The 15161-nt window shown below is 46.6% G+C and overlaps 1 protein-coding gene across 10 annotated transcripts; it reads left to right on the top strand.

Moving 5' to 3' along the window:
• Window positions 1-381: 381 nt before the first annotated feature.
• Window positions 382-14649, top strand: arfip2b (ADP-ribosylation factor interacting protein 2b). 10 transcript variants are annotated; one of them, XM_048984520.1, is made up of 10 exons: window positions 382-520; window positions 2409-2545; window positions 4850-4906; window positions 8438-8546; window positions 9819-9881; window positions 11227-11342; window positions 12387-12608; window positions 13047-13204; window positions 13317-13491; window positions 14282-14649. In XM_048984520.1, exons 2-10 carry the CDS (start codon window positions 2447-2449, stop codon window positions 14435-14437), a joined length of 1155 nt encoding a protein of 384 aa, XP_048840477.1. In that variant the 5' UTR covers window positions 382-520; window positions 2409-2446; the 3' UTR covers window positions 14438-14649. The 10 variants fall into 10 exon arrangements, with proteins under 10 accessions (XP_048840477.1, XP_048840479.1, XP_048840476.1 ...); XM_048984522.1 differs by having other exon boundaries at window positions 404-520; window positions 2431-2545; XM_048984519.1 differs by having other exon boundaries at window positions 407-730; window positions 2431-2545.
• Window positions 14650-15161: the final 512 nt, after the last annotated feature.

Here is a 15161-nt window from a genome sequence, read left to right as displayed (position 1 = left end):
TATTTAAATGCATGAGGTGCAAACTCTGAACTTGAAACACAAGCACTTGATTAGCTTTTGTGCTGCCATAAGGTGATCGAAAGGCAATACTCGATTTAAAATAAAATCTGATTTGAATAACGGGCACCTTTGCAAAAATGTCAAATGCCCGACATAAATATATAAAAAAAATCTATATGAAGCGCCTTTCAAGAAACTTATTTGAAAGACAAGAACCGCAGGCTTTGTAGTAATACTACGTACTTACTAAAGTTTAGTTTCAATTCGAAATAGGACATTTATTTGAAAAACGGCTTGATTTAATTTTCTGCAAAAAAAAGTCAATAAAATAGGTGTATAGAATGTAACAGGACTTAGCGTTGCCTGCCGGATTTAATCTGGCCGCGCCGGGGCTCCGGAGCGCCGCCAAGCCGGACCGCCGATCCCGGAGCCGTCGTATGTCGTCAGTTCCGCTCGACGGTGCCGGTCTGGAGAAAGTGGGCTGGACGTAGCCAGCGACTGGTTAACATACACAAAAAAGGCAAGAAGGCGGCGAAGGGGGGCATTCGGCCAGTCATGCATTAAAACAACATAACGGGGGAAATAATCAAACTGTCATTTTGTGAATGTATGTAGCTGGGAGTCTTGTTCGGATTAAGGAAAATAAAATCCGGGTTGTCGGAGACTGATCGTCAGCACTGGTGGAACACACTGGCTGGCTTGTCTGTGTAATTGGGAAGCCTGGACTGAGGTAAGGCCGCCTTATGAATAGTATAAGCCGTCTAGCCCAGTGGGTCGCAGTCGCCGGGAAATAAAGGTGAAATAAAACGCGAACCCGTCCGCCTCTGGGTGCAAATAATGGCTGTTTTTTGGTGAGCGGGGCCTTTGCGGGGGGGGGGGGGGGGGGAGATTCCGACTGGCCGTCTTCAGGTGTGCGGATCAGGGGGGAAACAATTCAAACGCGGTTTCTTGTAATAAATGTGCAGTCCGGCCCAAATCTGCATGCCATGCAAGGCTGTGTAGTAACGGGGATCTGCTGGTACGGAGACGGAGGTGCGGGGAGGTGGTGCTGCGGACCGACGGCCGGTCGCTCTCTCAGTCCCTGGCAGCACCGTGCGATCAGGAGACACTTTCACAGGCTGCTCAAAACAGGCAAAATAAAATACGCAACAAGTTAGGAAATCGCCGGATGATATCAGTAATATTATAAGTGGCAGTGAGATTTCGTTCCAGGTCCATGGCAGCTGGTTACTGACACAGTAAGTCAGTTTCCCGGTGCGGCCATGAAGGTTTGTGCTGAGATGTTTGTTCAAGATTGTGTTCGGAGTTCATGCTGATATATTATCATCATCTGCAAGGTCCCGGGTGCTTTTCAATCTGCCGCGTACCTGGTGGGGCTCGGATATGATCTCTTATTAATGTCTGCAAAGGCGTCCTGTCATATTTGTCTTCAGTTATTTTCCCCCGATCACTGTGTACAGCAGGGTCTGCAATCGCCTATGATGCGCAGATCTCTCTAAGTCCCGTTGAGGTGGACGCTGGATACCTGCATACGTTTATAAAGAGAGCTTCAGTTTCTCCGTTAGTGATGGAAATAATTCCTATTCAATAAATTCACCTAGAAATAAAGGAGAACGACGTGGGAATTTCAGTTACTTATTATTTTTTTAATCTCATCTGTGCTTTATTATTATTATTATTATTATTATTATTATTATTATCCTTTTTAAAATGTAGGTTTATTTAAGATTCCCGTTTTATCGGCATCACGAGTGACTGTTGGCATCTGTTGAATTGCACTTTAACGGGGGGCTGTTGTGAAATGCACCTGCCATTGTGGGTCTGTCACTGTGTTTGCCTGCGCCTCCGTTTGTACGGGCAGATTAAACATTGTCGGAAAGCACATTATGAAAGGCCGTTTGAAGCAGCTGCCCCGGTCGCCGGTTAGTCTCACACAACTGCGCCGATCTCACCCTCAGCCCAGTGTGCAAACTTATGCTTCCTATAAATTAAAGAACCCAACTTTTAACTTCTAGTGCGCAAGACAGTAAAATTACCAGCAATATTCAGCATTTCTCCCTGTTTAATAAGGGCTCAGAGGTTTAATTACTCAAGGTAGTGTTTCCCGAAGCAGTGCACACTGGCCGCATCCACATTTCTGTTTCATCCCAGTTCCCAGAACACCTGACTCAAACTCTAAATACCTTACAAGTGTGTTGGGAAGTGGGATAAAATAAAAATGTGGATCCGTTCAGTGTGGCCTGAGGGCTGATTTGGGAAACGCCCACTTAGGATGTTAGAAGGAAGTGAGGTAGAGGTATGCTGATTGATATCTTCACTTAGGTCCAAAGGTCCTTGATCGTTCTGATAAGGCTGGGAACTGCTTTCAGGAAAAAGGAAGATCTTTTTCTTTCTTGTTTTCATTTTAGCCACACCCCCTTGCCTCCCCAGGCCATAAATTGCCAGCATGGCTGAGAGCATAATGAGCAAGGCAGCCACTATGGAGATAGCCATCAATAGCAACGGAGACTCGGGGGCCCTCCCAGAGGACGACAGCCTTGAACAGGTGCGTGTCCTTCCCGTTTCCTCCCTGTAGGGGGTGCTGTGTTTTTGGTCATTGGGAGTAGGCCTGGGGGGCTGCTGGGGAGGATGCATCGCTGTCTGTTCATCTCTCTTCATTTCCACGTTATTGTGCATATTTACACTTAAGAGGTCATACAGGGCAAATGTACCGTGGAGATTAAAATAATATTGGGGTGGCATTCTGTGCCCCATCTGCCTCTTTAATGTGACTCGACTCTGAGACCTGTGTCAGCTCAGAGTGTTCAGGACGGCTTGCTTTTAAAAACTCTGAGACAATTAGTTGGCCAACAGGTGACGTTTCTGTGTGTGTGTGTGTGTGTGTGTGTGTGTGTGTGTGTGTGTGTGTGTGTGTGTGTGTGTGTGTGTGTGAGTGAGACAGGGAGGATTTTTTTAGGCAGTTCAACAGATGTGTACTCTGCACTGGAAAAGAGACGGCAAAGACTATAATCCAGTAATCCAGTTCTCAGACGTCTGTTGTTGAGAGAGCGGGTGTGCAGTGGCTGTTTCAGTGCATTTCAGGATTTCCATTCCCTAAAGCGACTCTTCACGCTGTTAGGGTGTTTCCCAAAATGCCACTAAGTGAGGTGACTCGGCCTCTTAGAGTGGGAGGGGTTCATAGTCATTCCCATGGGCTGGGCTGCAGTGCGTAACGACTCGCACGGCCAGCTCACTTAGGCAAACAAAAGTGACTCCAGATCCGGGACAAGCTTAGCTGTTTGCCCAGTTAAGTACATTCTGGGAGTGCAGGTACACTGGTGTGTTAACTGAATGGAGGGTTGGCCTCAGCCTTTCTGCTGGATTTATGTGTGTGTGCTTCTTTGACACAGTTTATTTAATTTTTGTTCAGACATTTGTGTTTCTTGTACGTTCAGTGGTCTGGTCTGCTTTTGTGCTGGAGAACTTTCGGACCAGCTTGCTTGGTCTCGGCATCCCTTTTGGGTTCTGGACCCAAACGCCCACTAGCTGCTCTCGCCGCCGCCTCCTCCCCATCTGCTCGGTGCCGTCTGATAGCCCATTTGCCGAAAAGCGGCAGGTCGCCTCGTGCACAACGTGCCGATTCGCTGTGACATTACTTATCGGAAGGGTAATTAATCCGTCAGTGATTAGTCCGTTACTTTTGTCAGGAGAAAGAATTGCGGATGAGTTCCTGGGTGGGGCTGGATCTGAAAGGGCCGTGAGAGGGGTCACGTGTTTCTCAGCCCCCACCTCCACTGCTGCCAATATGCCCGTACACTTCAGCCTCCCTGAGATTACAGTGAAGGACCCGTGATGATTTTTGTACTTCGATTATTTTGGGAATCCGGGTGGGAATCCTGCAGCAGAATCAGCAAAAATGTCTTTCTCTTCGTGCTGGAAAAAGAAATCAGTCTTATTCTTTGACAGCAGGTTCTTCCAAGGATCTGGCACTGAGAAATATCACCAGTGGCAACATTTGTTCATAATAGAAAATGCTCAGTAATGAGTGGTTGTGGTGGCATGTGTATCGGATTATGTGTGGTTTGAAAGCACCAGTGTGATCAGTGAGTGTCCCTCCGGTGACAATACAAAATCAGATTCAAATAAGATAAGAAATGCAGGTGCAGCATTGCGATGGTAGGTGTGGGTTTTTGGCTGTTATTGAATCGCCCCCCCCCCCGGCAAATCCAGCTAATTGTGATGGCGTGTGCAGTCAGGAACTGAGGGGTGGGGTGGACCTGTGGTTAGACGAAGACATCCCTGGATTTCATAACATAACCCTTTTCAGGACATCGGCATTTCCACTGGCCCCAGTCGGACCGAGTCGGTCAGCAGCATGACTGGGGGTCTCGGGGGAATCAGGAGGGTCACTCCTGGGACCTGTCCAGCAGTACAACAGACGGGACTGACTGCGCCTCCCTGCTGTCTCAGACCTGAACACCTGCTAGTTACCAAAATGTGCTTTAGCCTCTGTGTACTATTTCACGTTGGTTACGGCCATCTTGGTGTGGCAGATTTCATACAGGCTCTGAAAAGGTCTGCTGTCGTCCGCGGCCTTTCTGCCGGTTCATATGGTCTGAGAGCCTTTTGTCTCGCTGTGGATTCTGCCGTCTGTGGGGGCAGAAGGAGCATTTTGTGACGGATACAATTTCCCCATCTGCTCCAGTGCATTTCTTCAGCAACATGCTTCTTTTACTTTTATAATTTGCCAGCTTTATCTTTTGTTTCCTGTGTCTCTCCTCCATTGCTTTGTTTTGGTTTCACGTTGTGTTGTTTATCATTTGTCCTGTGTGTTTTTTTTCCTTTATTTATTTTTTTTTCCTAAATACAGGCTGCACAAGGTCAGTGGCACATAAATGAGAAGGTAGGGAACCCCACAGTGACCAGGGTGAGGAAGGGGGTCGGACCGGAGGTGTGGGGGTTCCTGTGTGTGCCTTTTTTGGGGTGGGGGTGTTCCTGTGTGTGCCTGTGCGTGTGCGAGTACTAGAGGCGCATGCAGACTAACACTTTTTAAGTTATAGGATGCTTTTCAAAAATGTTTAGAGATTGCTTGTTTGACGATATACAGCCATGTGTCGTTTAACGACGGAGATGCATTATGGGATACGTGCCGTGAGGCGATTTCGGCGTTGTTAAATCACATGGTGTAACCTAAACCTTCCTGGTCTCTGAGCCACACCTCTTCCTGTTATGTGCTTGAGAACAGATGTGTCTAATCAGAAGCCAGGTAGGATAGAGAATGTGAGGGACAGTAGCTGTCCAGGACCGGAGTCGGAGACCGCTGACCTAAATAGCGATAAAAAGTACAAGATAGTTAATGCATAAATTAGTAACATACTTGGTATTGATAATTGGCAAGTATTATGTACTGTGCATAGCTGTATGTGCTGTGCTTCGGTACAGCTGGCAGTGCAGTCGGTGTGCTTACATTGGCATCACTGCCAGTGAGTCATGCATCGCACAGTGATGTTATGACACCTATGATGTCACTAAGCGCTAGGAGTTTTCCAGGTCCTTTACAATCTTATGTGACCGCCGTCATGTATGCGGTCCATCATTAACCGAAACGTCTTTATGCGACGAATGACTGTATGATGATATTTTAGTTAATCTGTCCCTATAAGGCAGGATTTGAAAAGCATCCTGTGTAACTGTAGTCTTTTCATACTAACATGCGGTGTTGGTGCATTGGCTCAGTTCATAACAGAATTTTAGTTTGTTTGATGGGTGTTTATTAATGCTTTTATGTACATGTGCATGTCTATGGTCTGTTAGTAATATTATGCCTGAAAGAGGACACCGGAATCAAACCCACTGCGTCATGGGAGCCGTCTCTACTCATTGATGTTAGCTAACTCTGATTATAGCCCCTTCATAGTCAGCCTGCCCTTTTCAAAGGTTTTCCATTCACTACAGCCAGCCCACAGTCTCCACATCTTACATTTATTCTTGTATTTTACTTAGGAAAGTCCTTTGCCCAAAGTGACTTGTGTAGTCATGACATTTGCACCTATAGACATACACACCTTGGTTTTTTATTAGCTAGTAGTTTCTCAAAGGTACAACACATGCTCCCCCTCCAGATCTTTAAACCACCATCTGGTAACACCTGCTGACCTTAACCACTGCGCCACCTGCTGCATATAATTTTCTGTGTTTTGGTGGGATGCAAACCTTTTGTAATTTAGGGGATCTGCTTGATTGGGATTTTAAATTTGGATCTTTCTCATCGCAATTACTAAATAATTTTACTGGTATTGCAGAAATGTGGGATATTGCTGAAGCATTGCTTCAGTACCAGTCAAAAGTCTGGACACGCCTGCTTTAAATGGTTTTCTCTCTGTTTTAGCTTTGTTATTCACTTTATAGTAAAAGGCCTCTAGGCAGTGAGGTAATACATGGCAAATGTTGCAACAACCAAGAGAACAGGATTGAACGATTTATCAGTTTCACATTGGAATCACGTTTTGAAGCAGTGCATTAAGGCATGTCTGACCCAGTGTTTAAAACTGTTCTGGGAATATTTTTTACAGATTGCTGCAGTCCTCCTTATGTGACAGTTATTCTCACCAATCAGAAGGGCCATGCTTCTCGCGTGCCAGTCATGCTCACCAATCAGAGCGGCCCAAGGCGACTGTGTATACGCCCACCACCAACAAACCTATGAAACTCAAGCAAAACGTTTCTTTCGCAGTGTGGAAAAATATTTAGATGTTGCTCCTGAGCCATAAGTGAATTACCTACTTCAGTGACGGATTGTTTATGGAAAGGTCCTATTATTTTTTACTGCAGTTGTTTTATTTTATAGTACCGTAATATTGTTTTATTTAACTTTATACAGTCACAGCTTTCTGTGTTTTATGCTTGATTGTTTTATGCTAATTTTAAAAAAGTAAGAGATGCATGATAAATAAAATATAAATGCATGTGCATCTCCATCACTGCATCTCCATCACTGCATCTCCATCACTGCATCTCCATAACACAACAGTATGACACATTAGAGATACATATGAAGAAACCACTAATGCAATATGATTCTATTCACCCCTATTGCAATGCAGTATAATTTGATTTAATCGGAATGATACACGAACAGTATAATTCTGTAGGATACACATCATTTTACTTCTGTGGTTCTGCATAAGCAGGCAGCAATTCATAAATTGACTAGAAAAGTGCCATTTGAACTTCACATATTTGTGTCTAATAATTATATATTAATAAATCAGATTTTACCAACAAGATGATGGTAGAAACAATGCACCTGAAATTCATTCCAAATTGTAACTGGGGTGGTCACATTGTGAACCTTTATGCCAGTGCACTGGATCAGTTAATCTTACCATCCTTGCATTAGAATATAGAGCAGTTAATCTTTTGGTATCTCATATGGTAATGCTGAGCAACGTGTTTGAAATCTATTACACAGTGAATACTGAACTGAAGTATGACAAATCACAATACATGAAGTATACAAATTACAATATCTGTCAGAAAAAAAAAATCACAATTATATATTTTCTCTAAATCCTTCAGCCCCACAATCAAATTGTTCAACATCTTTTGAATTTTCTCAGATTGTAAACTCTTCAAAATGACGGCATTGCAGACTCTGCATTCTTCCAACCAGCTTCCCAATGTCGCCACCTGGAAAGCTTCTCCAGCAGCCCTGAAGGAGTTTCCACAAGTTCTGGGCACAAGTTGGCTGCCTTGCTCTTACTCTTTGCTTCAACTCAACCCAAACCAGCTCTGGGGTGTTTCGGTGGGGGGTTGTGGGGGCAGGTTATCCCTCATAGTGCTCCATATCTTTCCTCATTCACAAGGTTTCATTTACTATATAGGTTAGCTTAGGATCGTTATCCTGTTGGAAAAACAAATTTTCAGCAGATGTATCCAGACTTTTGACTGTTACTATGTGCCCAAGGCAAATGTTCACCTCTTGTCCCTGCATTTTATATGACTCCCCCATCCCCCTCGTTTGTATGGGGGGGGCTTTATGACAAAACAGTGTCCTTGGGAATGTGTGTCGGCTTCCCACAGCTTCAGACCACGAGACGTCCATGTGACGCCCCTTGTCTGAGGAAAATGCAGCTTTTAATTAAGTAGCAGTGTAATTTTAGCCCATTCATTTTACTGTATGAATTGTACCCCTGCTTCACACTCACTATCTACACTTCACCTTGTGTGAGTAAAGCAAACCATGACTCATGATATTTCACGGGGGGGGGGGTCATAGACATACACAATGCACGCCTTTATTCTGTTAATCCCCTCGGTGTCCTGTGCGGCTTCTCTGCATTCCCTGAGAGTGAGTGGGGTCTTGTTCTCTCCCGTTATCTTGTTATCGCTCCCATTTGTGCTGTTGAATGATCTACCCCCCCCCAATCCTGCCCCCCCCCCCCTCCATCTGATGCAGGATCTCCAACAGGTGATGGTGTCCGGGCCAAACCTAAATGAGACCAGCATCGTCTCAGGCGGGTATGGAGGCACTGCGGAGGGCATCATCCCAACCAGCTCCATTAAAGGTAGCACCCCCCCCCACACACACACACACACAGACACACATTCACATTCATTTATTTAGCAAGTATTTTATCCAAAATATAATTGAGCAACACGGAGGAGAGTCTTATGTGCCGATAGTGACCTCACTCTGCCATCCATGGGATTTGAACCTGTGACCTTACTGGTGCTATCCCCACACCTCCCTGGAGAAGAAAAGGGGAATATTGGAGCCACAAACACCTAGCATGTTGTTTTACTTCCCCTCTGTCACATCCAGCCTATTTGGAGCTGGTTCTGGTTCTGGCTGGTTCTGCAGCCACTCTAGAACCATCTTGATTCCCATGAGTCCTTGCAGCTTCAGATAATTAAAGATGATCTAAATACAGACTCGGTGATCACTGGCACCCACCCCCTCCACCCCCACCCCAGGAAATAAAATTTTTATTGCATACAAAACCCATAGCATCATGTAACCTGTATTGAAAAACAGACGACCTTTTGATCGCATTCTGAATGCAGTCCTGCAAAGCAGTCAGTCGACTGGCCCGGGCACAGCCAAGTGGTACTTCTGTAAGTAAACAATTCATGGGTGTTTCTAAAGTTAAGCCATAGAAGGTATCTTTGATCTTCGCTCTTTGGTTCATACCAAAGAGGGTGGGTGTGTTTGAATCTCCAGAGAGTGAATTTCGGGGGTCGACTCCCCTTCCATTTTACCCACTTTAGTTCTTTTGTGTGTTTAAATACTTTTGTTGTCTCCCCTGATCACTTGTGAGCATCAGGTTTCCTTGCGTGACGGTTAATTTGTCATTTCTAACAGTCTACTATAAATACCCCCCCAAAATAAATCAGCTTGTTGTCTCATTCTGCCCACAACAGAGTAGGTAAATGTCGACCTTCCAGGTAATTAACTATGGATCCATGTGTGAGGAGTTTGCATGTTCTTCCTGTCCTCTCATGGGATCTCCTCTCACACTCCTAAAACGTCACGTCCTCACCTGTGTGTGTGAGGATGGTATGTGGGTCGTGCCCCATCCTGTAAATAGCACAGGTGGGTACAGAAGGTGGATGGATATATTGCAGAAGTGATTGTACAATGCATGTATGGGCAGTTTGCTCATTCTCCAAATAAGAGATGTATATGTTGAATGTGTAATGTTGGTATGTAACACTTTGCGGGAACACGTGCTTTACCTTTAGCAGGTGTCCTCTTGCCTTTTGCGCTGCTGGCCCTGTCCATCACGCCCCCCCAAGCATCACTAACCGATCCCCTGCGCTGATACCCCCCTCCTCAGGGCCCGCCATCCATCTCAACCCAGGATATCTGGGAGGCAGGCGAATCCCAGCCCCTGGACAAGGTGTCTCCTCCTACCTCCCAGAATCACGTTCTCTCCTCTTTAATCAGTCTCAGGAGAAACTCCTTTTTTGTCTCGAGCCACATCTTGACCTGGTCTTCTCCAATCGGCTGTTCCTGTCTTTCTGGTGGGAGTGGTTAAGGCTCTGTAATCACCAATCAGTTTCTGACTTTCTGTCTAGGGGAGTGTTTGCGATTTTGCTTCCCCAGTTCATTCCTATCACCCAAAAGCAAAGCGTCCTTTAACCGTAATAGAACCTGCTGGCACTCGGATGGTAAACTGTCACCAAGAACCTGTCCGATACAGCGGCACCGTTCCCAGATGGGAGCTCCCACTGGTTATGGGTTGCTGGGGCTGCGCTGTGTGGACGCGCTTGTCCGTCTGGGATTTTTCCGGCTCCGTTTCCTTGTCCCTGTATGAACAGCGTGTATCTGATTGTGTGAGATGGAGCGTAAATTTACCTGGCTTTCATTTCCTTGTCTTTGCGTAGAAACAAACTGAATGTTCATTCCTTCTGTTTCGTCTGCTCACTAATTCTCACATTTCATCCTGTGTTCCATCTCTTTTGTATGTAACGGTCTTTAACCATCTCCCTCCCCCTCCATCCTGCCTTAATCTGGCCCGGTATTATTTTCCCATTTAATTGTATTTTTTTTTTACTATTTATTCTACCACTCCACTCCTAATGGCAATAAATGCTTGAAACAATACCGCCCGCGCCCCCCCTCCCATGATATTCCCTACTCCTTACCAATCCTCTCCACCATTGTAACCCTATTACCTACCACACCTGTCACCTGGACCCCTGCCCAACCCCTCCACCCCCCCCCCCCCCCCCCCCCCCCCCGCCCTCCTATCTAGACCTGCGTATGAAATCCAGGGGGATTATAACCCCCCACAGCGGGTTGGCTGCCAGCCGGATAGCCAGCCACTCCAACAACTTTCCAGGTACCGTGAGGAACCCCCCCCCCCCCACACACACACACACACACACACACACACACACACACACACACACACACACACACACACACACACACACACACACCACACTGCCCCTCATCCACTATGACATCACCTGTCACCTACTGCCCCATCAAACTGCTGTACTTCATCCTGCTTCAGTGTGGGTAGAATTTGGAGGTATAGGGAAGACTGTTTCTGTGTGTGTGTGTGTGTGTGTGTGTGTGTGTGTGTGTGTGTGTGTCCATGGGAACAGTACCCGACTACAAGACCCAAATCTCTGCCATGTTTGTTTTGGCTGACAGACTGAAGATGCCGGTGCTTATTGCGTGCCGGTTGCGGGTTGCGGGGGCAGCCTAACCAGCGTGATGCTCTGCGTCCACAGGACCCACCATGCACCACAGCAGCACCAGCTCGTCGGCGATGGCTGAGGAGGCCACCAGGGGCGTCGCCGTGGAGAAGTTTGACATTATGAAGAAGTGGGGTCTCAACACCTACAAGGTACCACCGAAAAAACAACCGCTGCTCCGCTTGTGTCTTTAGATAAAATCGGACTTGTGTGTTTTAATTGATCTGATGTCATTTTTCAGTCCCACAACTGGCACTTTTCAGGACTAAAGTAGATTAACTTCCTGTTCCTGCCCCCCCCTCCCCCCCCCCCCCTTATCTCCTTCCTTCTTGGTTGCCGCTAGTGTTGTGGAAAAATTAAGATGTTGATAGCATTAAACCCGCCCACCATATTTATTCTTTGCTGTCAATCATTGGTGTAACCCAATGAGAAGTGATGAAGTAGCCAATGAGAAATGGCTCAAACTAGTGGGCGATTGACAGCCTATAATAATCCCTCACTCCCATTATGGGTCTCACAGTGTGAATTCTTCCACCAGTCACACATCACTCCTAACTCCTCTTCATTCTCCCTCATGCAGCTTCTGGATGCCATTACTACACAAAGCTTTTCTCTGCCTCTCATCCACTCACAACCTTTGTTTCCATATAATTCAAACTCTGTTCTCACCCCCGTTTCCCTCCTCTGGCTTTCTCCTGTCTCCAGATGTCCCCCCTCCCCCATTTGAATCCCTACTCCTCCCGCACCCCCAACCTCTACAGTCTCTGGCCTCCAATACTCTCTCTTCACCTCCCCCTTAACAAAAAACTTTATTAAAAGCCCATCTTCGTGTGACTCGTCTCAACGTAATCATATTCACCAGATCTGCATCTATATCTGTCCTTTCATGTGCTACCACTATTTGGTGCTGCTTCAGTTTTGGTTTGATTTGTCTCAATTGTATGCATTCTAGAGCTTCACCCATACAATGCGTCTGTGAAGTCTGAAAAAGATCCGTCGAATACTTTTTAAGTTATCATGCTAACGAACTGTCTGTGGTGGCAGTGGACTTGGCCCAAAACCATATGTATTCTCCTATTGGGGAACATACATTAATATGTTATAACCACAGTGTAAACCTAGCCTGCCTGACCTATGTCACGTCAGATTATCTATCCAAGGGGGACTCAAATGAAGTCTGCCCCCCTCCCTTGCAGTGCACCAAGCAGATGATCTCAGAGCGCTTCGGCCGGGGCTCCAGGACAGTGGACCTGGAGCTGGAGGCTCAGATCGACGTGCTGCGGGACACCAAGCGCAAGTATGAGAACGTATTGCGGCTGGCGCGGGCGCTTACCAACCACTTCTACAGCATGGTGCAGACGCAGCACGCGCTGGGCGACACCTTCGCCGACCTCAGCCAGAAGTCGCCCGAGCTCCGGGTAACAGCTCACACGTCTCGCTCATGCATGGATTCATTTGTTTTATAGCCTCAGTCATATAAATGTCGTATAACAGTCAGTATAGATGTAGGGTATGTATGATTAATCTACATCTACAAGCCCAAGAACCTGCATCTATGCTGTAAATGGACTCCATTAAGAAATGGAAGCAATTATGTTTTTTTTTTTTCATTTGGACTCAACCAGCATCCCTACAATACCGTCCTGGTAACGCTGAAGCTCACCAATTTAAATAAAAGGCGAAATAATCAATGAAAGCTCATGTGATACCTTTGTGTGTGTGTGTGTGTGTGTGTGTGTGTGTGTGTGTGTGTGTGTGTGTGTGTGTTGTGTGTGTGTTGTGTGTGTGTTGTGTGTGTGTGTGTGTGTGTGTGTGTGTGTGTGTGTGTGTGTGTGTGTGTGTGTGTTTTCGTGCAGGATGAGTTTGGGTACAATGCAGAGACTCAGAAGCTGCTGTGCAAGAATGGTGAGACTCTGCTGGGTGCCATTAACTTCTTCGTGTCCAGCATCAACACGCTGGTCAACAAGACCATGGAGGACACGCTCATGACCATCAAGATGTACGAGAATGCAAGGTAACCACCACCCTCGAGAACAGCAAAAATGAACAGGAGCAAAGGGTACAGGTTCTGCTGCATGTTGCTGCACCGCGCATCCATGGAGTTTACAATGTGCCCCCCCCCCCAGGCTGGAGTTTGATGCGTACCGTGCGGATCTGGAGGAGCTGAACCTGGGTCCGCGGGATGCAGTGACCCTGGCTCGCATCGAGACGGCGCAGCAGGAGTACCAGACCCACAAGGACAAGTACGAGAGACTGCGCAGTGACGTCTCGGTCAAGCTCAAGTTCCTGGAAGAAAACAAGGTAGGGGGGGGGGGGGCTGCACTGTATTCTTACCCTCCGCCCCACCCAAAAACAGCGTGCTCCTCACCTATGGCCATGGTCGGTACCTTTCTTAGCTGGAAGGCACAGTGCAGCTCCCACTGCTCACACTGCTCACACCTGGGCTTTCACTGGATCCTCAGCCTGATTCACTTTTGCTCCATGTGCTATTTGCCTCACTTGCACATCACTGCGGACAAAAGTGTCCGCAAAATAAAATATAAAAATACATTAAATATAAACGTAACACATTTGAAATTCCCTATGGCTCATTGTCAGGAACCGAGATTCTGAATACAGGCAGTCCTAAGGTTAAGAAGGTCCGACTTGTTAACGACTACAACTTAAGAACAGACTGCCGCAGAGCGTGTTTTATTAAAAATTTTAGTTAAATACAATGGTTCGTAATAACGAGAGCACTAAGTACTTTGTGATGCCCGTGAAAACACTGCGTTACTTCAGCAGGTGCAGTACAGTATGTTACTTTTTACTGCGTAATTATTGTTAGAAATGTAATTATTACGTCGTATTATGTACGATATATTTTTCCGACATATCTTAGAGACAGACTTAGGGAACGGATCTGATTCGTAACCTGGGCCCTTCCTGTGTCGGATGATGATTCCACAAGCCGTGTCTTCTACACACTTGCTGACTTTGGGGTGTGAAGTTCTTTGCACTTATTACGCAATCAGATGTGGCTTTTGAAGTAGACGGCCATATCTTCAGGTGCGTCTGACCCTTGGCCGGACGTGGCTTGCCCCTCCCGCAGGTGAAGGTGATGCACAAACAGCTCCTCCTCTTCCACAACGCCATCTCCGCCTACTTCGCCGGCAACCAGCAGCAGCTGGAGCAGACGCTCAAGCAGTTTAACATTAAGCTGAAGCCTCCAGGCTCGGACAAACCGTCTTGGCTGGAGGAGCAGTGAAGGTCTCAGCATTGCCAACCGCCGTCCCAAATCCTGGAACCACCACCACCTCCACCACCCACTTCTGTTCCCAGTCTCCACCCCTTTGCCCTGCAGGAGACCACGCAGGCAGACGGGATGTACACAGGCCAAGATGGACGCCGATAGGAGGGCCAACGGCAGCCAGACCTTGAGAGACCAGCACTCCTGAATAAAAAAATGGGGTTTCATTATTGCATTTCTCCTATTTTTTTTTTTTACCTATTTGTCGTTCTTCCTTCCCTTTCCTGTCTGATCTATCTTACTGAAATTTGCTACTGCACTTCTAAAGATCCTTGCGGAGGTTCTAGGCACGTAGAATACCAGTTGTCATCTTTTCTGTTGCCCCTCAATTTTATAAAACTGTTCTCAATATTTTCAAGTGAAGGATTAGAAACGTAAAAACACAGAAGGACCCCCCTCCCTCCCACACAGGCAATACAGTTCCTGGTGACCCAGGACTGCAGATCCAGAACTCTGTTTGATCTTCACCGAGAGAAGCTGTACTGCTTACTGCAGCTGTGACTTATCTATGAAAGGTTTCGTCACGTTGACTGAGCTGATGTCAGCATACCTGTGTGAATAAGTTCACTGGGGGGGGGACGAACGAAGACTTCAAGCGCTGATATCAGGCCACGACTGAAGATAGCGGTTATGATGAAGGAGCTCAGGACCTGACAATCGGAAAGCGAGACCTTGGGAGACG

Source organism: Brienomyrus brachyistius, chromosome 18 (genome assembly GCF_023856365.1).
Source record: "Brienomyrus brachyistius isolate T26 chromosome 18, BBRACH_0.4, whole genome shotgun sequence".
Lineage (NCBI taxonomy): Eukaryota > Metazoa > Chordata > Actinopteri > Osteoglossiformes > Mormyridae > Brienomyrus > Brienomyrus brachyistius.
The sequence above is the reverse complement of the archived record's forward strand: the minus strand, read 5'-3'. Positions and strand labels throughout refer to the sequence as shown.

What these genes read in the sequence shown, in the direction of transcription:
- arfip2b (XM_048984520.1), top strand. Translation starts at nt 2,447, where the DNA reads ATGGCTGAGAGCATAATGAGCAAGGCAGCCACTATGGAGATAGCCATC. An exon ending in AATCCCAGCCCCTGGACAAG is followed by an intron (nt 9,882 to 11,226) that starts GTGTCTCCTCCT and finishes CTGCGTCCACAG; the next exon opens with GACCCACCATGCACCACAGC. An exon ending in AGTTCCTGGAAGAAAACAAG is followed by an intron (nt 13,492 to 14,281) that starts GTAGGGGGGGGG and finishes CCCCTCCCGCAG; the next exon opens with GTGAAGGTGATGCACAAACA.